The sequence below is a fragment of the Rhineura floridana genome, chromosome 6 (assembly GCF_030035675.1).
Source record: "Rhineura floridana isolate rRhiFlo1 chromosome 6, rRhiFlo1.hap2, whole genome shotgun sequence".
In the NCBI taxonomy this organism is placed as follows: Eukaryota; Metazoa; Chordata; class Lepidosauria; order Squamata; family Rhineuridae; genus Rhineura; species Rhineura floridana.
Window position 1 is genome coordinate 104,389,913 of NC_084485.1, and position 25,853 is coordinate 104,415,765.

At 41.3% G+C, this 25,853-nt stretch overlaps 1 protein-coding gene and 1 long non-coding RNA gene across 3 annotated transcripts; both read left to right on the top strand.

The window, feature by feature from the left end:
* The first annotated feature begins 1,078 nt into the window (after nucleotides 1-1,078).
* On the top strand, nucleotides 1,079-25,114 carry LOC133386746 (uncharacterized). Of its 2 annotated transcripts, XR_009763262.1 has the most exons (4): nucleotides 1,079-1,126; nucleotides 3,442-3,638; nucleotides 21,306-21,382; nucleotides 24,085-25,114. It is a non-coding gene; the product is annotated as an uncharacterized LOC133386746 (long non-coding RNA). The 2 variants fall into 2 exon arrangements; XR_009763263.1 differs by lacking the exons at nucleotides 1,079-1,126; nucleotides 3,442-3,638 and adding an exon at nucleotides 4,095-4,201.
* LOC133386469 (uncharacterized) lies at nucleotides 11,603-17,129 on the top strand. The gene is made up of 3 exons (XM_061630129.1): nucleotides 11,603-12,140; nucleotides 12,900-14,109; nucleotides 17,123-17,129. The coding sequence occupies exons 1-3, from the start codon at nucleotides 11,627-11,629 to the stop codon at nucleotides 17,127-17,129; spliced, it is 1,731 nt and encodes a 576-aa protein (XP_061486113.1). The 5' UTR covers nucleotides 11,603-11,626.
* Nucleotides 25,115-25,853: the final 739 nt, after the last annotated feature.

Sequence of the window (25,853 nt, forward strand, 5' to 3'; positions counted from 1 at the left end):
CCGGGCCTGCATAGTTCAGTCGTTATTACACACCATTATTACTCCCTCTAATGGTGGACTTGGGTGGCGGAAGCTGAGGGAACTGGTGCAAAAATAGGACCAATGAGAAACAAGACGGAGGGATCAGAATGTGTGGGTGAGCCTTCACAGAACAATGAAGGGAGGGATATAAATCACAATAATAAATAATAAAACAGATACCTGAGGTATGCAGAAGTACAAGAGTCTTTTAAAAAAGAAGTGAGGGTTGCCCCCAAACAGCCTAATGAAGATCATGCTCATTGACCTTCAGGACCTAGTGTGTGGCAGCTGTGAAAGAGGTGAATTCCATGTTAGGGATAATTAGGAAAAGGGTTGAAAATAAAACTGATAGTATCAGAACTATGTACAGTTCTGGTTGCCTCACCTCAAAGAATACTGTATTTCAGGGCTGGAAAAGGTGGAGAAAAGACCATCAAAATGATCAAGCGGTTGGAACAACTCCCCTGAGAGGAAAGGTTACAACATTTGAGGCTGTTTAGTTAGGAAAAACAGTGAGTAAAGTGGGGGGAATGATATAGGTATATAAGATTATGCACGTTGTGGAAGAAGTAGATAGAGAATTTTTTCTTCTTCTCTCCTAATACCAGAACCCAGGGTCATCTAATGAGGATAGACAAAAGGAAGCACTTCTTCACATAGGACATAGTTAAACTGTGGAATTTGCTGCCACGGGATATAGTGATGGCCACAAACTTCAACAGCTTTAAAAGAGGGTTACACAGTTCACAGAAGATAAAGCTATCTGCAGAGCATGGAAAAGTTATTTTTTTGAACTACAACTCCCATCAGCCCAATCCAGTGGACATGCTGGCTGGGGCTGATGGGAGTTGTAGTTCAAAAAAAGTAACTTTTTCAAGTTCTGGCTATCTGTGGCTGCTAGTCATGATGGCTGTGTATAAATTCCAGTTGTTGGGGGACAAAAGTGGGATGAGTGTTGTTGCAGTTATGTCCTGCCTGAAGGCTTCCCATAGGCATCTGGGATTTGGATGGCCACTATGAGAGCATGTTGCTGTAGGCCTTTGGCCTGGTCCAGCAGGGCTCTTCTTATGATCTTAAGCTAAACAGTTGGAGACACTTTTGAAAGGTGAGCAAAAGAGGGCATTTCTCCCCCTTCCCTTCCCTGGCTGGAGGTGATGTTATGAAGGAGCTTTTTTTGTCTGAAAGAGAGCAATAGACTGACAATCTTGATACTGACAGTGTGAAAGAGACAGAGACTTGACTTGCTCTCTATAAGAATCTAGCAGCATGGCATTGGAAAGCCCCCTCACAGGCTAATGGGGGAAGCAGGATCTGTTGGAGTGTTAATGCTGTGCATCTCCCATCTTATGCTCAGCCTGTAGGTATGCGTAGATAAAACCTGAGATCACAGAAATGCCATAAGCTTTCAGGGACATTCATCTGAAGGGAATGTTTTTTTATATACAGATGTGCAGATATTGCAGCAAACTGCTACCAATATCATATGCATTAATACATTAAATGAATGTAATTGAAGGCCAATATAAAACTACTTATAATACTTACATACATATATGTCAAAAATTAAGGATTTGGGAAAGTGTAATTGTTATATTTGTCTCAGATCTTTCCTAATGTGTCATGTACAAAAACAGACTTTATCACTGGCTTAACGCTACTTTTTCCCCATTGAAATTCATTATCTTGAAGGGTAGATATACCAGGTTGTCCTATATCCCAACCAAGAATGCCATCTTTTCCCTTTCATCAGTGACACAGCTCAGTTGGTACAACACAGCACAATAATATTTTTAATGTTAGTTCCCCTTTTGTTTATTACCTTTCGGTGGTACCCCCTTCTGTGGTATTTATACTACTGTATTTTTTAAAAATGAACAGAAATTTATGGAAGATGTTCATTCTTATGCAGCAATTTTTAACAGTGGTGATGCCAGGATTAAGGGGTCCTGAGCAAGGTGACCATGGACACTTCTGCTTCCATGAAAACCTGGCTGCAGAAGTGGTTCAAATGGTAAGGCAGAGCCACAACACTAGCTTCCCGCCAGCAGCATCATTACTGTTTACTGGGAGAGAGGAGGAGAGGGCAAGGAGGGGCAGGGAGATCAATGTAGTGCTGGGGCACCAGCAGGAGTGCCAGACCTCCCTGCCACCTTGCCCTTTCCTCCCAGGAGCTGTAACACTAGCTTCCCAACCAGATCTCCTTGCTGCCTCACACCTCTCCTTTCTGGGAGCTGCAATACTAGCTTCCCAGCAGGGCAGTCACTGCCAATTGGAAGTGACCCTGCTGCCAGTAAGTTAGTGTTGCAGCCCTGCCCCAGTGGGCAAGACACTTTTTTGCTCTCATCTCCATAAATCACTCCCGCTATTCTACCACCCCATGTTCTTTTTGTGGTCCTTACCTAGCAACTGGGCCAATATGGGGCAAGTGCTACCTAGCAATGGGACAATCTCCCCCACCATCTGCATTCTGAGCAAAGATGATGCTGGAACTTTGACAGCCATTCACACTGGAGGGAGGGAGAAAGAAAGGAGTGATGCCACTACTCTGCTTCCACCTAATGTCAGCTAGGCACAGCCTCACTCAGCACTGGGTCTGCTAAAAAGCGTATAGTAGGACCAGATGAACACCTTGTCTCATTCGGAGAGGGAAAACATGTGGCCCTCCAGAAGGTGTTGGACTTCTTGGGCTAGCAGCCAAAATGGCAGCCAGCTGCCATTTTCATTTGAAACATTTCTCCCAAAGTGAGAATAGCAGAGGGCTCAACCTTGCCCCACCTCCTTGTTGCTCTGGCACTTAGTTACCTGGTGTCTGATTGGCTGAGCTTGCTACCACTCTTGCCAGGGTCACTCCAATCAAATTGGCTGTCTCCTGTATTTATTTTGGGGGCGGGGGGATGGAGCTCTGAAGTCTGGCCCTAACAGTGCCACTGATTTTTACCATCCAGTATATTTTTTATTTAAATCATTCATATACATTTACCTGGGAGTACTGAGTTCAATGGGACTTTCTTCAAAGAAGATAGGCATAGGGTTCCACTATGAGTGAGGTTTTGCCTTGCCTTATTTATCCGTGGATCAGTGTTTTCTCTCACAAACTCTTTAGCAACCTTGGAGAACAACTCTTACATATTTAATATTTCTGTATTTCCGTCTGTTTTTCCTTGCATGTCTTACAGCTATGATTTTGGTCCAATTAACTGTATATCCCCCTGATAAATGTCCAAACTCCCTCAGTGCAACCATTAATTTTTCTATTGATAGCATCAGGTGTGTAAATTAATATAAACCATTTGAACCAATAAAATACATTTTTAAAGGGCAAAGTGAAGAAATTGTTTTCAGTGGGACTTAAGCATGTTTCACATTTTCTGGATTATACCTAATTATTCTGGCCCAGCAATTCTCTTTTATGTGTTCTAGGCCTATTGTGTGAATAGAGCAGCTGCTGTATGCTTTCAAATCCTTACAATCTACTGCACATCAAAATGAAGAAGAGAGCCACGACTCTTGCTTCTGAATATGGAAAGTGGCACAGAGTCTTGCTGCGCATTGATAATGAAGGAATCTCATGCAAACTGGCAGGATCGATGTGTAGTGCATGCAGAAGAGAACACAAGGTTAATATAAGGTGGATGGGAATGTAGTGTTTCTCTGCATCTCAGTGCAGCAGTAAATGCAGTTCCATATCTTGGTAGCTCATTCATTCATTGTAATGCAGATGCAAATGAGCATCTAGATCAAACTGTGTGCAGTATTAATGCATCCCAATTCAACAAGGAAGAATCGGATGCATAGCTGTCAAACGCATCACAATGCTCATCATGTCTCCCTTGCACTCTATAGATGCATCTGTCATGAAAGAGTATGTACATTCTCATCCAGGCCGGGAGCCATATGTAGCAACACTAGAGAATTAGCTAGAATACTGTGTGATACTGGCTGCATAGAATACAGTGTGATATTGGCTGCATTGCACTTATATCCTACATCAACAATATTCACAATATTCACAAACAATGCATTTATTTAATTAAGCCATTATATAACATGATTGCTGCTAAAGACACAGTACGGATACAAAGGGGAAAGAACTGGAAGAAACAGGAAGGATCACAGGCAGCAGAAAAATGGGGATAAAATTTTAAAGCCTTTCTTGTTTCAGCAGTGGTGAGTTCAAAAGGTTAGTTCTTCATTGTTTTTCCTCAGAAGAACCTGAGTTTTTAACCTTAAATGCTTTCCTAGCTCTTCTTTCTGGGTTTCTGTGGTAACAGTGTGTTTCCATGGTTTCTGTTAATAGTCCAAGGCATTGTTTGTAATGTAACTCTACATATTCATATATATATATACGAATTGAAATGTTGTACACCACATAAATATATTTTAATATGCATTTGCAGTATATAAATGAACACACACACACACACACTAGGGGCTGTACCCCTACTTGCTCCACTCACCAATCCCCCTGCCACTTCCCCCACATTAACTCCCTAGGCTTCCCGTTCCCACCCTATGCAACTGCTAAGCTCCCTTTTTACCTTCCCAACCCCATTTATGAAGGCATTTCTCTTTTGTTCTTCAGCACTGCTTTGCACTTCTGTTTTCACCTTCACCCCCATGTCCATGCCACCACCTCCTCTTCTTCCTCTTCCTGTGTGTATTCAAGCTGTGGAAGCTCCCAGTTTACACAGGTGAAAGAAATTGTCCTGTCGAGGACACAGTTACCTTACCATTGGCCTCCACCTGTGAACCATTAAAATTGCTGTCAGGGAGACTTCCCGGAAGTGAGTGCTCAGCTGGTGACTGTCTTTGAGAGATCTCTGCCTCAGAGGAAGCTTTTTTCAGGTTAAAAGCCAGTTAAAAGGAAACTTTGACTGGTTTAAATGTTCTCCAAGGTATAGGAGAACCGATCAGATTTTCCACAAGACTTCGTTGAGCTGTCGGCGGCTGGAATTGATCAGGAAATCCCTGAGATAAGAAGGCATGCCGATCGGCTGAAGACGGAGTCAGGATTTCCATGCAAGCTGTACTGGGATAAAGCGAAGCGTTTTTTTTCCTTCTAAAAAAAAGTCCTTAACCAGCGAGCCTACTTCTGTCTAAATCTTATCATTTGGCTTAAATTACTACAATAAAAGGGATTTGTTTACGAATCAGCAACTGAGAAACCTGGGTGAGTCATACTTTTTCTCTTTTAAATATAATTAAGGAAGAAAGAAAATGTAAACAACTTATATATTTTTTTTACGACAAAAAGCTGGCCTGAATTTGGAGCTTTAAAGTTTAAAAACGGATGAGAGGTAATTATTATTTGATGGAAATATATTTTGGACTATTTTTCTCCTTGGACTATTTTTTTTTGGACGAATCTGCTGTTCGTATATGTTACTAATCGCTTGGTGTTGGCTGTACTGGGAACCAGGATTGTTTTGCATTCTTGGACGTAGATAAGAACTGTGTTGTGCTGGCTGGACTATAATAACAGGCCTGGAATATTAACTCTTTTGTTGGTGGAGGAAAAAAAAAAAGAAATAGACTGCCTCTAGGTTTTGGAACAGTGGTTAATATCAGAAATTAAAGGCTTCTTTTGAAAATGACAACTAAAAAAGCAACTAGGGCCCAGGAGCGAAGAGGTTCTATTGACCCACAGGAAGGGGCTATACCCCCAGATATGTTTCAAAAAATAATGGAAGGGATTAATGCTATAAAACAGGAAATGAAAACTGAATTGATAGATATAAAAGACTATATTAAAACACAAGTGGATGAGATTAAAGGGACAATTGGGCAAATAAAGGAGGATGCAAAAAATACTAAAGAAAAGGTACAAATCTTGGAGAATAGAACAGATATATTAAATCTGGAATTAGAAAAAAACTTGGACTATTTGGCTGTGACTGAAATGAGAAATAAAGAGCATTGTTTGAGATTCCGTGCAATCCCTGAGGAAACAGGTGAAGACATCAGAGATAAAATTGTTAATGCTTTAGTAAAATTTCTGGATTTGAATGAAGATCGGATGGAATTTGAAATAGACAAAGTTTATAGAATTAATTCCAGATATGCAACAATGAAAACAATTCCAAGAGATGTGCTTGTTCATTTTATAAAGAAGACGACCAGAGATATGGTATTACAGCAACACTTTAAAAATACCTTTAAAATTGATGGTAAGGAAATATTGGTGATGAAAGAAATTCCTATTAGACTTCTACGTAAGAGAAAAGAATATGCTTTCCTTACAGAAAAACTTAAGCAATGCAAAATTCAATTTAGATGGGATGTTCCAGAAGGAGTGATCTTTACATTCAGACAACAGAAATATAGATTGAATACTGTTCAAAAAGCAAGGGACTTCTTGAGAAAAGCTTCAAAAGATATGGAAGAAGATAAACTCAAAGATATGGATATAATTCCTGGGAAACAAAGTCAACAAGGATATGCAGAGGAGGGGAAGGAAGATGATGGATTAAAAGGAGCATCAGGCACATTTTAAAATACACGCTCAAAGATGGATTACAAATATCTAACTTGGAATATAAATGGAGCCAACACGGCGCAGAAGAGAAAGTGTTTCATTATTTGAAAAAATTAAAATTGGATATAATTTGTTTACAAGAAACTCATATTAAGAAGAAAGATTCCAAATATTTGATTTGTAAAAATTTGGGTGAAGAATTTATTTCAGCTGGACCAAAAAAAAAAAAATGGAGTTGTTCTTTACATTAACCCACAATTGCTTCCTAAATTGGTATTACTGGATGATAGTGGTAGATTTGTGGGGGTTGAAATTACTTTACAGGGTACAAACATTTTGATAGTGGGTATTTATGCGCCCAATGAAGATAAAACAAGGTTTTACACAGGACTTATGGAAAAATTGTCAGAGTTTTCATATGATCATTGGTGCGTCATGGGTGATTGGAATGGGGTAATCTCACCAAAAATTGATAGGCTTTCTGAAAAAAATATCAAAGAGACACAGGGTAAATTACCGAAGATTTGCTTTGAACTGATGGAACATTTAGAATTGGTGGATACCTGGAGATATATAAATGATAACGCAAAGGAATTTACTTATTTTTCAGAAAGACACAAAACATTCTCGAGGATTGATATGATTTGGATGTCTAAAATTCTAGCGAAGGATATTTTTAAAATGGATATATTACCAAAAACTTTTCGGACCACAATCCTGTGATATTAACTTTAAAAAAAAAAAATCTTGGATTTAGATGGAGACTAAATGAATCTTTACTACAGAATGACAAAGTAGTACAAGAATGTAAGAAGAAATTAAAAGAGTTTTTTGAACATAATTTACATAAAGGAACAAGTGAAAATATCGTTTGGGATACAAGTAAGGCATTTATGAGGGGATATTTTATTAAATGTAACTCTGAATTAAAAAAAAAGAAACAACAGAAAATGCAATTAATTTTGGAAGAAATAAAACAAAAAGAGGAAGAATTGAAAAAGAATCCAACTAAAGTTTCTATTGTAAATCAAATTAAAATGTTACAGAAACAAGTGTCAATGTTGACAGTTAGAGAAATGGAAAGGAAACTAAATTTTGCTAAACAAAGGACTTTTGAATTTGCAAATAAACCTGGGAAATGGTTAGCATATAAATTAAGAAAAGAACGTCAAAAAAATATTATTTTAAAGATACAAGAAGGAGATGAGACGCTGACAGATAATGTAAAAATCAAAAAGATTTTTCATCAATATTATTCAACATTGTACAAGTGTCAGGAAATTCCATCTGAAAAAATAGAAGAGTATATATCTAAACAGAATTTGCCTAAAATTACAGATTTTCAGAGACAAGCTATTAATGGCCCTATTACGTCAAGAGAGATATCTGAAGCTATAAACAAAATTAAATTAGGAAAGGCGCCAGGACCAGATGGGTTATCTGCAATGTATTATAAATGTTTGGAGGAAGAACTCTTGCTACCTTTACAGTCTACAATGAATTTTATTCTGCAAGAGGGAAAGATACCGGATAGTTGGAAAAATGCTAATATAACATTAATACCTAAAGAGGAGCAAGATTTAACTGAAACAAAAAATTATCGGCCAATATCTCTATTGAATAATGACTATAAAATTTTTACAATGATCTTGGCAGAAAGATTGAAAATAATATTGCAACAATTTATTCAGGAAGATCAATCAGGGTTTTTACCTAAAAGACAATTACGTGACAACGTCAGGAATGTCTTGAATGTGTTGGAATATTTAGAACAACGAAATGATAAACAAGCAGCTTTGATTTTTTTAGATGCTGAAAAAGCATTTGATAATTTGAATTGGAAATTTATGTTTCAGGTTTTGGAGCAAATGGATTTTGGAGACAATTTTATAAAATGGATTAGATCGATTTATACATCTCAGAAGGCCCAGATAATTGTTAACGGAGATTTAACGGATTCATGTGAAATACAAAAGGGTACAAGACAGGGATGTCCATTATCTCCCCTTTTATTTATTCTGGTCTTAGAAGTGCTGCTTAGAGATATAAGGCAAGATAAAAGGATTTCGGGATTAAAGATAAAAAAAGAAGAATATAAATTGAGAGCATTTGCTGATGATTTGATAATTGTACTAGAAAACCCTTTGGAAGGAATTCATATATTGATGGACAAATTAAAAGAATTTGGACCGTTAGCAGGATTTAAGATCAACAATCAAAAAACAAAGATGTTGGTGAAAAATTTAACTTTAAGGGAACAGAAAGAGTTAATGGACAAGACAGATTTTACAATAGAAAAAAAGTTGAAATATCTAGGTATCATTATGACAAATAAAAACTCAAAGTTGTTTCATAATAATTATGAAAAATTATGGACAGAGATTAAGAAAGACTTGCTAAAATGGGATAAACTACAACTGTCATTAATGGGTAGAATATCTGTGATAAAAATGAATGTATTACCGAGAATGATGTTTTTGTTTCAAACAATACCTGTAATATCCTCTGATTTACCTTTTAAACAATGGCAAAAAGATATCTCTAATTTTCCATAGGAAGTGGGCCATCACTGTGGGTAACAGTTCCACCTATCGTGCGAAGGCAAGAATGTTTTTGAAGTCAAGACTAGGGACGTCATGCCCCTCCCACTCTCCAGTTCATTCTTGCCTTCGTACGAACAAGATTGGAATTTCACGTAGCATTTAGCTAAGTCTATCTCTCTTTAAAACCTTTTTTCCTTTTTTCCGTTTTTTGTGTCTAGCCTACTGAGGATCCCCTCAGAGACCACGGCTGCGGCTCTCTTCCCCCTTTCCTCAAGGCTATTTAATTTCTTTTATTTCCTTGACTGGGGGCTCCCTCTGAGACCGCGGCTGCGGCTCTCTTTGTTTTGGCAGTTTCAAGCCCCCTCCCCCCCCGGCTCTGTCGTATCCGTAGCCAGGGGGCTCCCTCAGTGACCGCGGCTGCGGTTCTCTTTTTGATCGCTTTTGATCGCTTGTGAGGGAAGGGGAATCCCCCTCCCTCCCCCCCCGATCGTTACCACGGCTGCGGCTGATCCGATCTCTTGATCGCTTGTGAGGGAAGGGGAATCCACCCTCCTTCCCCCCCCGATCGTTGCCGCGGCTGCGGCTGATCCGATCTCAGCGGGAGCTTGCAGCTGCGGCTCCCGCTCTTACCCCTTACCGCAGATCGCCCTCGCTACGTGGCTTAAATCCCACTGCGAAGGGCTTTACAGACCGCTATTGCGGTTCTCTCTGCGGCGGCTGCCGTTTTTTGCCTCTACCTGCCCTTCCAGAGTTTTTCCAGAGCCGCTACTGCGGCTTTCGGCGAGTCCGTGCTGGGCAGCCCTTCTCCCAGTTCGCTTCCGACGGCCGCCATTGCTCCTTCTTCCTCAGCCCCCTTTTGATCGTTTTTTTCCCGCCCGTTTTTCTGGGCGCCATTTTTTGAAATTCAAAATTCCCGCCTTTTTCGTTACCATTTTTTAAGCATCGGATACCTCCCCTGCAGGCTATCTATCTGTATGTTTGTGTATATGTGCTGCTGACAAATTTACACAAGGCTGATTTACACACATTTTTACTGTGGCTGTAATCATAGTGGCTGAATTGTATTATTAAGGCTGGAGCTCCAATCCTAGTGGGCTGGATTGTATTATCAAGGCTGGAGCTTTAATCCTAGTGGCTGGATTACATTATCAAGGCTGGAGTTTTAATCCTAGTGGCTGGATTACATTATCAAGGCTGGAGCTTTAATCCTAGTGGCTGGATTACATTATCAAGGCTGGAGCTTTAATATCAGTGGCTGACTTGTACTAAATCTGATTTACATTACATATCCTGCCCCCTATGGGGCCGTGAACAAGCCAAAAACCCAGCCTACAGCACTAATCTGAGTGTGCCAACTCTAAAACAGCCTATATTATATTAACGTTGATACCTCTGTGCATTCTGCCCCCTCTGTGGCAGTGCATTCGCCATCTGCCAGTGTATCCTACCCCCTCCGTGGTAGTACGCTGTGCCAGTTCGGGTCTTTACATCCTGCCCCCTCCGTGGCAGTGTACTGCACCCAGGTTCATATAAGATGGCAGAACAGCCAGGCATGTCACCATCAACACACATGGTGCCAGATCAGCCAGACATGCCACAATCAGCCAAGCCACAACATACTAACACGTCTAAGACCAGACATGCCAAAGCACTCGCTAAGACAAAACATCTTTCCAGCCATAGTAAACCAAAGCGCCCTCGTTATGTCTCTGTGCCAACAACCACCACAGCACAGACACACATAAGTGATATTTTCCATTCTCCTGCTCCTGCCTCTGACGAGGAAGAGTTTGTTGGCTTTCCCCCTCACGGTTCGCCTAACGAACCTACCTCTGGCTTACCGCCTCAGACATCTGTTCCAATAGCCCACCAGGCACATACATCTCACACATCTGGTCTGCAGCTGTCTCCTGATTTCCTCTCCCAACTCCAAGCCATGCTGGCTTATTTCACACAAATGCAGTCACTACCACAGGTTCCTGCCAGACCCCCACTCAACATGGACCAACGCGCGTTCCATGCTGCTCATCCTTCCTGCTCGCCAGATCCCTTCGATTTAGCCAGAGGCAGATGTACGGACGAAGCCTCGTATGCGGAGGAGTTAACTCTCACTGACCATGTTGAAGGAGACGACTGGAGCGACTATTCAGATCATGAGGAGGATACATCGTATCGCTTGTTCAATACCTCAGATTACCAACCGCTCGCACGTAGGGTACTTCATACCCTTGGTCTCCAGACTGCGCCCTCAACTTCGTCCGCTCCAACTCTCAAAGGGGCCAAGGTCCTCAAATCCCCTGCACCTACTGAACACTACATCCCGGTGCCGGACCCAATTGCCAAATTAACTTCCGAAGAATGGGCCCACCCGCTCAAAGCTCGACGCTTCAAGAACATGGCTGACAGACTTTACGCCCTAGCCCCAGACTTCGCCACCAAGTTAGATGTCCCTGGCATAGATGAACCGATCGCTCGCCTCGTTTCACGATCTATCTTGCCCAGGGAAGGGGAATCCCACCTAAAAGATACTACTGAACGTCGAATAGACTTTGCCCTCCGCAAGAACCACGAGGCCACTGCCCTAGCCATGCGTGCCTCTGCCTCAGCCTCCATCTTCTCCAGAGCATCTATGATGTGGCTGGATGACCTTCTAGAGGACGATAACCCTGATCCTGTCGCCTTCAAAAGAGCACTATTGAAGTTACGTAAGACAGCAGCCTTTGTGGCCGATGCCACTTTGGATGCCACCCAATTAGGGGCACGAGCCATGACGACTCAAATAGTCGCTCGTCGCACCCTCTGGCTTCGCCACTGGCAAGCTGATTCAGCGGCTAGATTGAACCTGTCCAAGGCTCCTTACTCCGGATCTCTACTCTTCGGTGAGGAAGCTCTAAAGGCAGTTCTGGTTGATCCAAAAGACGCCCACAAACCGGTTCTAGCCACAATCAAGAACATCGACCACAGGCCCCTCAGGCGATTTCCCTCCTTTCGTTCTAACCAGCCCTTTCGAGGAACGCGACCAGGAGGACGAGGCCGCGATTTCAGACCCTATGATTCCAACGCATTCAGGGGCTCCTGGAACCGACGCCCCCAGGGCAGAGGTCAGTACCAAGGGTGCAGGGGCAACTCATCGTCCTCATATAGGGGAGGTCCTCGCCTACACAAGTAGTATTAACGCCTTCCCCATAGGTGGCAGATTACTTAATTTTGGAGATCGATGGCTGCGCCTTACTACGGTCCCCTGGATCAGGGACCTCTTCACTTATGGCTATACCATAGAGTTCTGGGCAACCCCGTCAGACAGATTCCACCCGTCTCCTTGCCCAAGGGCACCAGCCAGGCACAACATCATGCAGACAGCTATACATCACCTCTTGCACATAGCGGCAATAGAGCCAGTTCCCACAACTGAGAGATCGGAAGGGGTGTACTCCCTCCTATTTGCTGTGCCAAAACGAGATTTATCTTGGAGGGCGGTATTGGACCTCAAGTTTGTCAACCGTTTTGTAACATACCGCAGGTTCAAAATGGAATCTCTCCATTCCATTACCGAGAGTCTGCAAGAAGGAGACTTCCTGGCTTCTATCGACCTTAAGGAAGCGTATCTCCATGTACCCATTTGCATAGCCCACAGAAAGTTTCTTCGGTTTGCCTTTGGCCACCAACATTTTCAATACAGAGCGATGCCATTTGGCCTCTCCTCTGCTCCAAGAGTATTTTCCAAGGTGCTACTCATCCTAGTGGCTTACCTTCGGACCCAAGGGGTTCATATCTACCCATATTTGGACGATCTGCTTATACGGGCCAAATCTGAAGAGCTGGCTCATCATCATTTAATGATCACCCTCAATGTTTTGCAGACCTACGGCTGGCTGGTCAACTTCGACAAAAGCCATCTCCAACCAACCCAACGCCTACTACATCTTGGGGCAATGTTGGACACCCTGCAGGCAATGGTCTTCCTGTCTCCAGATCGCATCACTGCCATCACAAGCATCGCAAGGTCCCTGATGCAACAAACATCCGCAGACGTCATGCTTCTCGCCAGAGCGCTCGGGATGTTTATCTCCACAATCCACATTGTACCCTGGGCTCGAGCTCACACTCGGCCCCTTCAGTGGACTCTGTTGCCTTTTCAAAAAGACATTGCCAGCTCCAACCATCGCAAAGTTCGTTTGAGCCCCGCTCTGCGCCTCTCCTTCCGCTGGTGGACCAAGGTTCAACACGTCTCCAAGGGCACGTCGTTCAGAGAACCCCGCAGAACCGTCGTGACCACAGACGCCAGCCTCATAGGTTGGGGAGCCCACTGCAACTCCCAGTATGTTCAGGGGGTTTGGCCCAACGCAGAGCGAGCTCGAAGCATCAACTGGCTGGAACTAAAGGCTGTCCACTTGGCTCTATGTCATTTTCAGTCTCTGTTCCCTTTGCATCATGTGCTCATTCGAACAGACAACACGTGTGTAAAATCACATTTGAACAGACAAGGGGGCACCAGGTCTCGTCCTCTGCAGGACTTAGCCTCCCTCATCTTTGTCTGGGCAGAACAACATCTACAATCCCTGAAAGCAGAGCACCTCAAAGGGATTTTGAATGTGACAGCAGACTGGCTCAGCAGACAACAGGTCTTCCCGGGAGAATGGAAACTTCATCCAGCCATTTTCCATCGTCTCCAGTGTCGGTTCGGCGCCCTCTCAGTCGACCTGTTTGCTTCCAGTCACAATTGCCAGCTTCCCAGATACTTTGCCCGATACCTGGACTCAACAGCAGAAGCAGTGGATGCTCTGACAACACCGTGGCCAGACGGTCTATTGTACGCCTTTCCTCCCATACCATTGTTAGCCAAAACCTTGAGGAAGGCGCGAACCGAAAGGGCACAGCTGGTTCTGATAGCACCATTTTGGCCACGCCGTCCGTGGTTCTCAGATCTTCTGGCAATGTCAATGATGGACCCTTGGACACTTCCAGTAACGCCAGACCTCTTATCCCAGGGTCCAGTACTGCACCAGGACCCTACTTGGCTCAATCTAACAGCGTGGCGTTTGAACGGAGACACTTGAGGTCAGCTGGACTGTCTGACACTGTGATTGATATTATTTTGGCCTCGAGAAGACCATCTACCACTCGCATTTATCAACATACCTGGGTGGCTTTCTCCAAGTGGTGTCAGTCCCACCACCACGATCCATCCCAGGCCAATGTGCACCAGGTGCTCCAATTTCTCCATAGTGGCTTTATGATGGGACTTCGACCCAACACTCTACGTCGACATGCGTCTACTCTGTCATCCATTCTCTCAGTGTCCTCTCCTGGAGATCATATTTCCTCACATCCGTTCATCAAACGTTTTTTGAGGGGAGTCGCCCTACGCTCTCCGGCTGTTGTCCATCGGTTCCCCTCATGGAGTTTGCCGAAAGTTCTGCAGGCTTTGCAACGCCCTCCGTTTGAACCCATCAGAACTGTGCCCCTACGTATTCTGTCCTTCAAGGTCCTGTTTCTGATTGCAATCACATCTGCCAGACGCGTTTCGGAGTTGGGCGCATTGTCTTCCGCTAGACACCTCTGCGTCTTCCATAAGGACTCTGTTGTGCTGAAGACTGACCCTTCCTTTCGTCCCAAGGTCGATTCAGTTTTTCATTGCAACCAGGACATTGTTTTGCCTTCCTTTTGCCCGAATCCTACCCATCCTCTCGAGAAGGCTTGGCATTCGTTGGATGTCCGGAGGGCTCTCAAGACCTACCTGTCTAGGACCCAAGAGATTCGACGAACGGAGTCTCTGTTTGTATCCTTTCATCCAGGGTCTATGGGGCATAAAGTATCCAATCCTACCTTATCCCGTTGGTTAAGGGCAGGCATTACCTTAGCATATGAGTCCCTGAAGCTGCCAGTTCCTGCTAGTATAACAGCTCATTCTACTAGGTCAGCTGCCACTTCGGCTGCTTTTGCTACTAATGCTCCTGTTGCCGATATTTGTAGGGCCGCAGTCTGGTCTTCCCCACACTCGTTTATAAGACATTATAAAATTGATCGTTATGCCTCTGCTGATGCTTCTTTTGGCAGACGAGTGTTGCAACAGGTTCTTAATGAGGATTAACATGTGGGTGGTCCCTCCCTATATGGGTTGCTTTGGTACATCCCACAGTGATGGCCCACTTCCTATGGAAAATGTACCATTGGTCTCACCTGAAAGGTGATTTTCATAGGAAGGGGCCATCACGACCCTCCCAGTTGGAGGATGACTAGTGATTTTATCAATGGGTTATATGTTATTGTTTCCATATTATATTTAAATGTAAGAGTGAAGTCAAGACTTTTAGTTCTGTTATGTTATGTAGTTAGGTTAGAGTCATGTTGTTATGCATGTGACTATTATGTTATTTTCCTGGCGGGCTTGTTGGCCTTCTTCTTGTATTTTTAGATATCTCTTTTAGACTCGCTACGAATGAACTGGAGAGTGGGAGGGGCATGACGTCCCTAGTCTTGACTTCAAAAACATTCTTGCCTTCGCACGATAGGTGGAACTGTTACCCACAGTGATGGCCCCTTCCTATGAAAATCACCTTTCAGGTGAGACCAATGGTACAATTTGTATGGCAAGGAAAAAAACCAAGAGTTAAATTTAAACTACTACAAGATGCCAAAGAAAGAGGAGGACTGGGATTACCAAATCTGAGACTTTATTTTGCTGCCTGCTGTTTAGTCTGGATAAAGGAATGGATTTTATTGAGGAATAAAAGACTATTGGATTTGGAGGGCCATAATTTGAAGTGGGGATGGCATGGATATCTATGGTATGACAAAGTAAAAGTAAATGTAGACTTTAACAATCATTTTATAAGACGTCCTCTGTTGAAAATATGGAATAGTTACAAACCAAGGTTTTATTCGAAAATACCATTATGTGTCTCAAGTCAAGAAGCGTTTTATAGAAGAGAAATGACTGGAAAAGAGAAATGGTTAACTTATCAAGAACTATTAGAAAATGTACATGGAGAATATACAATGAAAGAGAGAGAACAACTGACAAAGGAAGGATATAGTTTTCAATGGTTTGCCTATTTACAATTGTTAGAAAGATATAAAATGGACAAGAAAATGTATGGGTTTGAAATAAGTAAATCTGATTTTGAAATAGGATTGTGTACAAATGATGAAAATATAATTGCGAAAATGTATAAACTCTTATTGAAAATGGATATGGAGGAAGAACAAGTAAAAGAGTGTATGGTAAAGTGGGCAAAAAATTTTGGTCATAACATACAAATGGATCAATGGGAAAATATGTGGAAAAAAGGTTTGAAATTTACACTATGCTATAATCTTAAAGAAAATTTTTATAAAATGATGTATCGTTGGTACATGACTCCAGAAAAGTTGTCAAAAATGTATAGTAATGTTTCTAATGTTTGTTGGAAATGTAAACAACAAGAAGGATCATTTTATCATATGTGGTGGTTATGTAAAAAGGCAAAATCATTTTGGGCACAGATAGGTAGGAAGATGCAAAAAATTCTAAAGATAAATATTCAGTCAAAGCCAGAATTTTTTTTATTGGGTTTTATGGATAAACAAATAGAAAAGAAATATGGAAGAATAATATTATATATGATTACGGCAGCAAGATTATTATATGCACAAAAGTGGAAAATGGAATCAATACCAACAATGGAAGAATGGCTATTGAAATTAATGGATTTAGTAGAAATGGACAAATTGACATGTTTACTTAGAGAAAAATCGACAGATACATTTCTTAAGGAATGGAAGCCTCTCTTAGACTTTTTGTTGAAAGATCAAAATAAAATGATGATACTGGGATTTGACGATTAATTAAGACAGCCTACGGAGAAAAGGGACTCTGTATGTATACATTAAGGGACAGGTTTGATGTATATTATATACTTATAGCTGATCTGCGACAAATCGGAAGTCAACTATTTTATTTTCATTTTTTGTTGATGTATTGTTATGTTTTTTTGACTTTTTTTGTTTGTCTTTTGAAAAATTTGAATAAAAATTATTAAAAAATAAAAAAATAAAATTGCTGTCAGGATAAAAACCTCACTGTTGATGGATCATTTGTCAGGATGTAGATCTGAAGGAAAATGAAGACCAAAGAGCATTCTACAGAAGTGAGAGATAATGTAATATAAATGCACAGATTAGGAATAGGGTACAAAATAATATCCAAGAGTTTGGATATCCCAATGAGCACAGTTGGATCAATCATCAGGTGGAAGCTGCATCATACCACCCAGGCTCTGCCAAGAAAAGGCTGTCCCTCAAAACTCAGTGCTCGAACAAGGAGTCTTGTGAGAGAAGCCACAGAGAGGCCAACAATCACTTTGAAGGAGCTACAGAGTTCAGTGGCTGGGAGTGGAGTAATGGTACACCAGTCAACCATAACAAGAGCTCTGCATAACACTGGCCTCTATGGGAAGATGGGAAGATAGAAGCCGTTACTCAAAAAGTACAATCTGAAAGCATGGCTGGAGTTTGCCAGAAAGCATGAGAGTGCTCCAGCTGCCATGTGGGAAAAGGTTTTGTGGTCAGATGAGACCAAGATAGAGCTTTTTGGCCAAAACTCAAAGAGCTATGTGTGGCGCAAACCTAACACTGCCCATGCCTCAAGACACACCATCCCTACAGTGAAGTGTGGTGGTGGCAGCATCATGCTGTGGGGATGCTTCTCATCAGCAGGGACTGGGCATCTTGTTAAAATTGAAAGGAGAATGGATGAAGCAAAATACAGGGAAATACTGCAAGAGAACCTGCTTCAGTCCACTAAAAAACTGAAGCTTGGGAGGAAATTCACCTTTCCACAGGACAATGATCCCAAGCCCAAGGCCAAAGCAACAGTGGAGTGGCTCAAGAACAAAAAGGTGAATGTCCTACAGTGTCCTAGTCAAACTCCTGATCTCAATCCCATTGAGAATCTGTGACGCTCTTTGAAAATTGTGGTCCACAAGAAACATCCAACCAACCTGAACAACCTGGAGCAAATCTACCAAGAAGAATGGGCGAAGATCCCTCCGACACTGTGGGCAATGCTGGTACATACCTACCCCAAGAGACTTAAAGTTGTTATTGCAGCGAAAGGTGGCTCTACCAGATATTAATGGGGGGGGGTTGAATACTTATGCAGTTTTTTATGTTTCTTACAAACATTTCCCAATATAAAACCAATGTCACCTTACAATAATTGATTTTGCGTTTCAGTGTTTCAAAATAAAATATCATACAGAATGAAATTACAATGTACTATTTGTAATTCAGTAATAGGAAAGCATTGGTCAGGGGTCTGATTACTTTTGCAAGGCTCCTGTCTATGGGTGTTTGCTTGTTAATAAAATACCTGTTCTAAATTACTACAATGAACCTGGAATTTCATATTGAGGACACACATGGTACCAGGAGTGCAAAACATTGTGTGAATATTTGAGGGCTCCACATCCGTTATCTCCCTTACATGAGGCAGCTGAGGAATGGAAGAGGGACAAGTAGGGCTGGCACTGGATTTGCCTGCGACTTGAGCCAAATTGGGCCCATTTGGACATTTTGGGGCCTTGGCCAAATCCAATTCTGATACCCACAGATCACTATGAGTTAGATTTGATGATCCAGGGCTGTTGGAGGCGGGGCATCAGGCAGGGAGAAGGGGCAGCTACAGCTCTCCTTACTACCAGATGACCAGTGCCAGCGATCCTCTGAGGGTGCAAGAAAGCTCTTTTCAAAACAGCATCCCCCAGAATTGCTCCCTCCTGCACAATGCTGTTTTGCAAAGAGCTGGGGAATGATCCTACGGAATGCTGTTTTGCAAAGGGCTAGGAAATCCCTTTGCAAAGCAACATCCACCAGGATTGTTCCCTCCTGCACAATGCAGTTTTTTTTGCAGAACAGCATCTAGAAGGATAAACTGACCCCAAGCTTGGCCTTGGGGGGAGGGAGGAGACACAACATCTCATGCCTGCCCCCTCCCTGCCATATGCTCAATTAGGTTTTTCCCCCACTAATTAAACATGAACTCCAGCCTAATCGCTCCCCTCTGGATTGGAACCACAGATGGGGGGACCTTTGAAGAGCCCTAGGAAGAAGTTAGAGTACAGCAAGGAAGGAGGGATACTGAAAGAGAAAAAGTGGCTGTTTCAAACAATGGCAGAGGTTTGAGTGAAGCAGGGATAGTGTTGGTTTTAAATGATGGCGGAGTTTGAGTAGAGTGAGTGGAGGTTTGAGTAAAGCAAGAAGGAAGTTGGGAAAGACTTTGTTGTGTTAGCTTCTGAGTTATACCCATCTCTGCCATTTCCCCTTAAAACTTTTTAAAGACAATCCCTCAATGTTCCCCCTTCCCAATCTATTCAGACCTCTCATTTTAAAGCACCACTTTCCCCCCATCAGTGTCCCACCCTTCTCACTCCCGTGCCACAGCCACTGTTGTTGTGCCACCACCCTTCTCTTTTGTTCCCCTACCCCCACCCTGATGGTATGCAAATAAAGGCTTGTGATGAGGCACTATAAATCCTCCATTGGGGGCTGCGTGATGACACTTACATTTTTATGATATGTCATATATATATATATATATATATATATATAGCTTGCTTAATTTCCCCTTCATTTACTGTTGTGTGGGAGATTGGGCATTCTGCAGTAATGTCCATAGAGTATGCTCCTTCATCCTGCCTATATTTGCCAGAGTTTCATGATAAATAAATATTTGCTATCATTGTTAATTGTTTTAATTTGGTAATGTTGAAAACTCCCAGACTTGGCAATTACATTTTAAATGCTCTTTATAGTGCTATATTTGTCAAGCACATTTCTCATTATGTATAGTGTACTCACAAAGAGCTGCCTTCATATGTAATCTTTGCTGCAGCCTTGATAGAGAACTAATACAAGTCATGGCAAGGCTTGTTCTGCCTCTTTGCCACTGGCAGCATCCTATTTAAGCTGATATCCTATGATGGCTATGTTGTACCTCCATTGTCAGGGGCAGCATACTTTTGAATGCCAGTTGTGGGAATCCGATAGTTGATATGATATAATCTGGCACTAGAGTTGCCAGGTGTCTTGTTTTTGCCCGGAGACTCCAGATTTTTGGGTTCTTCTCTGGGTCTCCAGGTGAGTCAACTTAATCTCTGGACTCTCACCTTTCATTTTTTTAAAAAATTACATTTCTAGGTGGTCTCGTTTACAAGATATACACCAAAATGTCAGGGGGGGCCCCTGCAACTTGTGTGAAATGATCTCTTAGCTGACTGCTCTAACCCCACCCTTTCAGGTTTGTAGCCAATAAGTGAAGTCAGGGTTGTGATTGACAAGGGATTTCGTGGCCTCTAGGCAGTACCTAGACCCCATTGCAAAGGTAGAAAACTTGTTTTCTGAAAATCTCATAAATTGAGTAAGTATATAGCTTTCAGCAGTACCAAAAGTCTTTATTTCTCTTGTGTGCAGGAGTCAAACAAGTTTAATTTTTCCTGGGCTGTTGAAGAGGGCAATGTTTTGAAAACCTTCCCAATATGAAGCATTAATCCAGTGCTTGCTTTTCTCGGAGTAAAGCTGCAATGCTAATCCCACATACCCAGAGTAAACCCCACTGAATTCAGTAGGACTTACTTTTGAGTAGAGGTGGTTAGGATTGTGCTGTAAATTAATGGGACTTTTGAGGGAACATAGCAAAGGATTGTGTTTGTGTTGTAAATCTTTCTCTCCCCCTCCAATCCTATTTTTTAAAGAAATTACGAAGGGTTTACTTAGATATCACTTTATTGTGTAGGAAACTAATACTGATTTTATTTTTAAACAATGTTCTGCAATGGCCAACTGGTTTTGACAATAACGGGGTCTATGTATTTTTACATCTCCAGTGTGTGTGTATGAAGTCTTTCCAACAACCCTGTGAGGTAAGATTGCCAATTGGAAACAAAGACAACTCACAATAAGAAATAAATCCCTTTAAAATCCAATAACCATAAAAAGTATAAACAGTTGCAAAACAGCTTGAAGTGGCATGATTCTGAATTTTGGGTTGGGTGAGTGTTCCTTATCACTTGAGGCTGCAGTTCTGTGCACGCTTCCCTGTTTGAGTAAGTCCCATTGGGACTTACTTCTGAGTAAACAATCATAGGATTGCACTACAAATATCTTTACAGGTTGTGTAAATAATAAACATCCTTGACCGTGATGCTTATGTAACTATTTCTTCATACTATGTCCTGATAAGTATATGATTTCACCCTATGGTTGTATGTTATTCCTCTACATTTTAGGTGTGCCCTTCTTCCTTTGGTGGTCATGGTTCCCCTCTGTTGTTTTCATCCTGAGGGACAGATTAGGCTGAGAGGTGGTGAGTAGCCCATGGTCACACAGTAAACTTTATAGCTGATTTCTGTTTTAAAAAAATAATGAAAATGATTTACATGCAGGCAAAGTTTATGAAGTAGATCCACACAATACATTTAAAGCACATCCAACATGCATTTAAAGTGCATACCTTCCCCACGAGGGTGTCTGGTCTTTCAGATATTTACGGCTTTATATACCGCTGTCATTTACAGCCTTATATACCACTGTGAGCTCCCTGAATTGGGAACAGAAACCAACTGACAATCCATATAGCTGTTTTAAAATGGTAGTTATATGAGCATTAACATGGAAATGCAGCCAATAACTTGGCCAACCGCTGTATTTTGAACCAGTTGAAGTTTTCTATAGCACAGGGGTGGGGAACCTTTGGCCCTCCAGATGTTGCTGAACTACAACTCCCATCAGTCCTAGCAAGTATGGCCAATGGCCAGGAAAGATGGGAGTTGTAGTTCAGCAACATCTGGAGGGCCAAAGGTTCCCCACACCTGCTCTAGCATGTAGTATTGCATGAGTGCATATAAAACATACTATATATAACTACTCTACTCAGTAGTGTTGTTAGCTAACAATACATGGAAAATGCATAGACTATTCCACCTCAAACAACCTGGCTGTAGGGATCCTTATCCTTTTGAATAGCTCTACATTGCTGTCTCTAACAGTGTAATCCTATACATATCCACTCAAAAGCAAATTCCACTGAGTTCAGTGAAACCAGGTAATCCTAAACACACTAATTTGTGAGTAAATACCAGTGAATTCAGAGGACCTTATTTCTAAGTAGACATGCCTAGGATTGTGCCGTGAAAGTTCTCTTTTACGAGAAGAGAACACAAATGGGTTATCCCTAATGTTTGCAGTGTCACAACTAATAAAATTTTGATCTTGTTTCTTTCATAATCTGTTTTTTAATTCCAATTTTTCAAAGATGAATCAGTTTATTACATTCCATAACAATGTGCTACTCCATTGGGAATTTTGACCTAGATATGAAAAAGCAAGATTATCTCTTACTGGAAATCCCCCCGTATTCAAAATGAGATGTGTGTAAATAAGACCAATAATACAATAGTACTCTGTGCCTCAAAGCTGGCTGCTGCTGTTATAACAATAAAATTGTAACACCAACTGTATGTAGGGTCTCTGGTGAACATAGAAGTCATATGGATTCTGCCCTCAAGCACTTACAGTAGAAGCAAAATTGATATTATGAAGGCAGAGGGAGAGGATGGAACTCAGTAAAAGGAAGGAGGGAATGTTGGGAGAGTTAGTAAGAGAAACAAAAAAGATGTTGCTGAGGTATTCCTGGATAGCTTTGGGGAATATGTGAGGGTGGATCTGTAGAGGAGAGGGCACTGATATTGGAGGCAAGCGTTGATGTTCAGAACATGTGTCAAATTTTCTCTTTTACTCATAATGTTCAAATCATTATCTGGCATATTTGATTATCTAAAAACCACTGGAGCTATTAGATGAAAAGCTTTGTAATGCTGCAACCTTTTAGCCAAACTACACAAATACAAATGTGTGCTTGAGGACAGAGTGTTATGGATAGATTGTAACTGCATTTATGCTATCCCGGAAATGTGTTCATCCTATCAGAATTTTTTTTTCTGAGGAAAAGGGCTAGGAACTTAAAGAAAGAAACCTGAAGGTATTTCAAAGGGGTTTACACTGTAATCAGAGGTACTTTGATTTTAGAACAGCAAACTGATATGGGCTCCTACTGGGAGGAAGGGCGGGATATAAATCAAATAATAAATAAATAAAATAAATAAATATGGTTATTTGGACAAGCACCAGTTTGGCAAACACATTCCCATTTGCTCCTGTTGGACTGTGCTCTTTTACTAAAAGAGAACCTGCAAGGCTTTGAAGAGTTCAGTGCACCAGATGAAAATTAGTAATAGGATACATCTCTGGAGGTTCTGTGAGTATAAGATGTTATGTTATAATACTGATGGAGTGATCCTGCAGAGGTAGTAGATTAGGGAGTCAAATAGGAATTCATTCTGTGTGTGTGTGTGTGTGTGTGTGTGTGTGTGATTTCTGTGATAGTTTAAGATTAGCTCCCTCCCTCTTCTAATAAACATTAAAAAATAAACTAAGCCTTCTTTTACTCCAAATAATTTACTCCAAGGTGAAATCAAGAAAGGAGGAAATGTAGTAATGGGTGGCTTCCGTTATCCTCAAATAGAATGAATACTTTTAACATGTATCCTTCTTAATTTGTGTTGTATTTCGTTTTTGTTGGGCTTTCTGTTGTTTGTTTGTACATGTTTTTGTGATTTTTTACTATGATATATTGTATTTTATCTTGTTTGTTCACCGCCCTGAGAGCTATTCTGCTAAGGGCGGTATATAAATTGAAATAATAAATAAATAAAATAAATGAGTAAATGTGAGAGGCAAAATTTATAGATATCCTAAAAGACTATGTCCTAGAACTGGTGGTGGTAAGGCAAACCAAAATCTTGTAGAGCAGCAAATGCCTGGGCTAAAGTTTGGGTCTTCTGTAATTTAGGTTGCAACCTTAAACACATTTTTAGAGAATGAGTCTGAAGTCAGAGATACTTATTTCTGAGTATATAAAGTTATGACTGCACTGTTAGATAACATTAGATAAATGTTAGATAAACAACATTAATTCTGAAGTCTGACATTCTTCATCTCCATTTACAGGCGTGAGATTTTATCTGACAAAGTAATAATTAATAAAGCAAACCAGCATGCCTTGGAGGTGACAGCAGGGCTTCCATTAATTGCCCAGGAAGTCTCATACTTGAAACAAGGAGGTCTTGAGCAGATGGAAGGAACAAAAGGAAGAGTAAAATTGACACACACATCTTTATTGATTATATGGCTGTGAATAATTAGCACAGTGTCACACAATGATGACACCATAACAGCATCTTATGGACTTTACTTTGTTGCCATGTATATTGTGAAAGGCATATGGAACCTGATGGTGAATGTTTCAGTATTGACACTGATTAAATAATTTTAAATATGTATCTATCACAAATGGCTGAGGAAGAGAAGAAAGCAGGGGTAGACTTGCAAGTCTGGATTACGTTGAAGTTGATTACGTCTGGTAGGGCTACTTCCATTCATTTCTGGAGAACCAAGATGTCAAAAGCCAAATTCCAGCCTGGATGTTTTCAAGCTTCTGAAAACAATTTAGCATTTTCATCACTCATGTTCAGCCCAGTAATTGTATAACTAGTTATTTTCATAGTGGAAAGCACAGGCTTTGCCTTTTGCTACTCCTGCCTTTATGAGATTACAGGCCTGCAAGTAATGGTTTCCAACTGTTTTTTTTATTCTCAGCTTAAAGATCAGTATACCTCATCAATATTAGAAGTCCCTATAATATTGATTGGATATGTTGATCGATATGCTAATAGTAAATTCTAAAGAAGCTTCAGTCATAAGATGTCATAGCAAAGCTGTCTTGACATAGCATATAAATGTTGCATACAACAGTATATTGTGGCATTCCTTGGTTCCTTCCCAATTTTACTCTGTATAAGTGAACTATTTCATTTCCATATTTTGCTTTGTATTGTTTCTTGTTGTTGTTCATAATCATTATCTGGTGTCTTTGTTTTGGGAGCAACTTGAGGATGAAAATGTTGCCCTGAAGGGGATACAACTGTTTGGCATGCACAGATATATCTTCAAGGATGGTCAGATGATATTTATTTCCTAATTGTGTTGAAATTGTTAGTCTTTTGAATGTTGGATATCATGTCCCCTCATTTCATGTATTTGAAAATCTTTACAATAAACAATTTGTTTTAAAAAGAAAAAAGAAAAAAAGGATGGCTTGATGAGGTAGGAAACAACAATTCTCTCCAGAAGGATTTCAGCAAAAAACTGGAGAAGAGAAACTCACACCAGGTGGTAAGAGTTTAACTCAAGGATGGTATATGCAATAAAAGCACAACCTTATATACTCATCTCCCCTCTTCTGACTCATTACCTTAATTTCCCATTGCTTCAGTAACATTCACAGCTGGAGATGACCTTCTTCAGTTCCTTAAAGAAAATGGACTGCCTTCAAGTCAATCCCAACTTATGTTGACCCTATGAATAGGGTTTTCATGGTAAGCAGTATTCAGAGGTGGTTTACCATTGCCTCCCTCTGAGGCTGAGAGGCAGTGACTGGCCCAAGGTCACCCAGTGAACTCCATGGCTGTGTGGGGATTCGAACCCTGGTTTCCCAGGTCGTAGACCAACACCTTAACCACTACACCACACTGGCTGTCAGGCATTCTTTATTTCCATCACTACATAGCATGATTCTGGGGTTATTTGTCAAAAGTTTATACGGAAACATGCTGAATAGAACATTGTATGAATGTCTGCTTCAGAAGTAAGTCTTACTGAGTTCAATGGGACTGAATCCCATGTAAGTATGTGTAGCATCCTTTGCTGGCTGGGGCTGG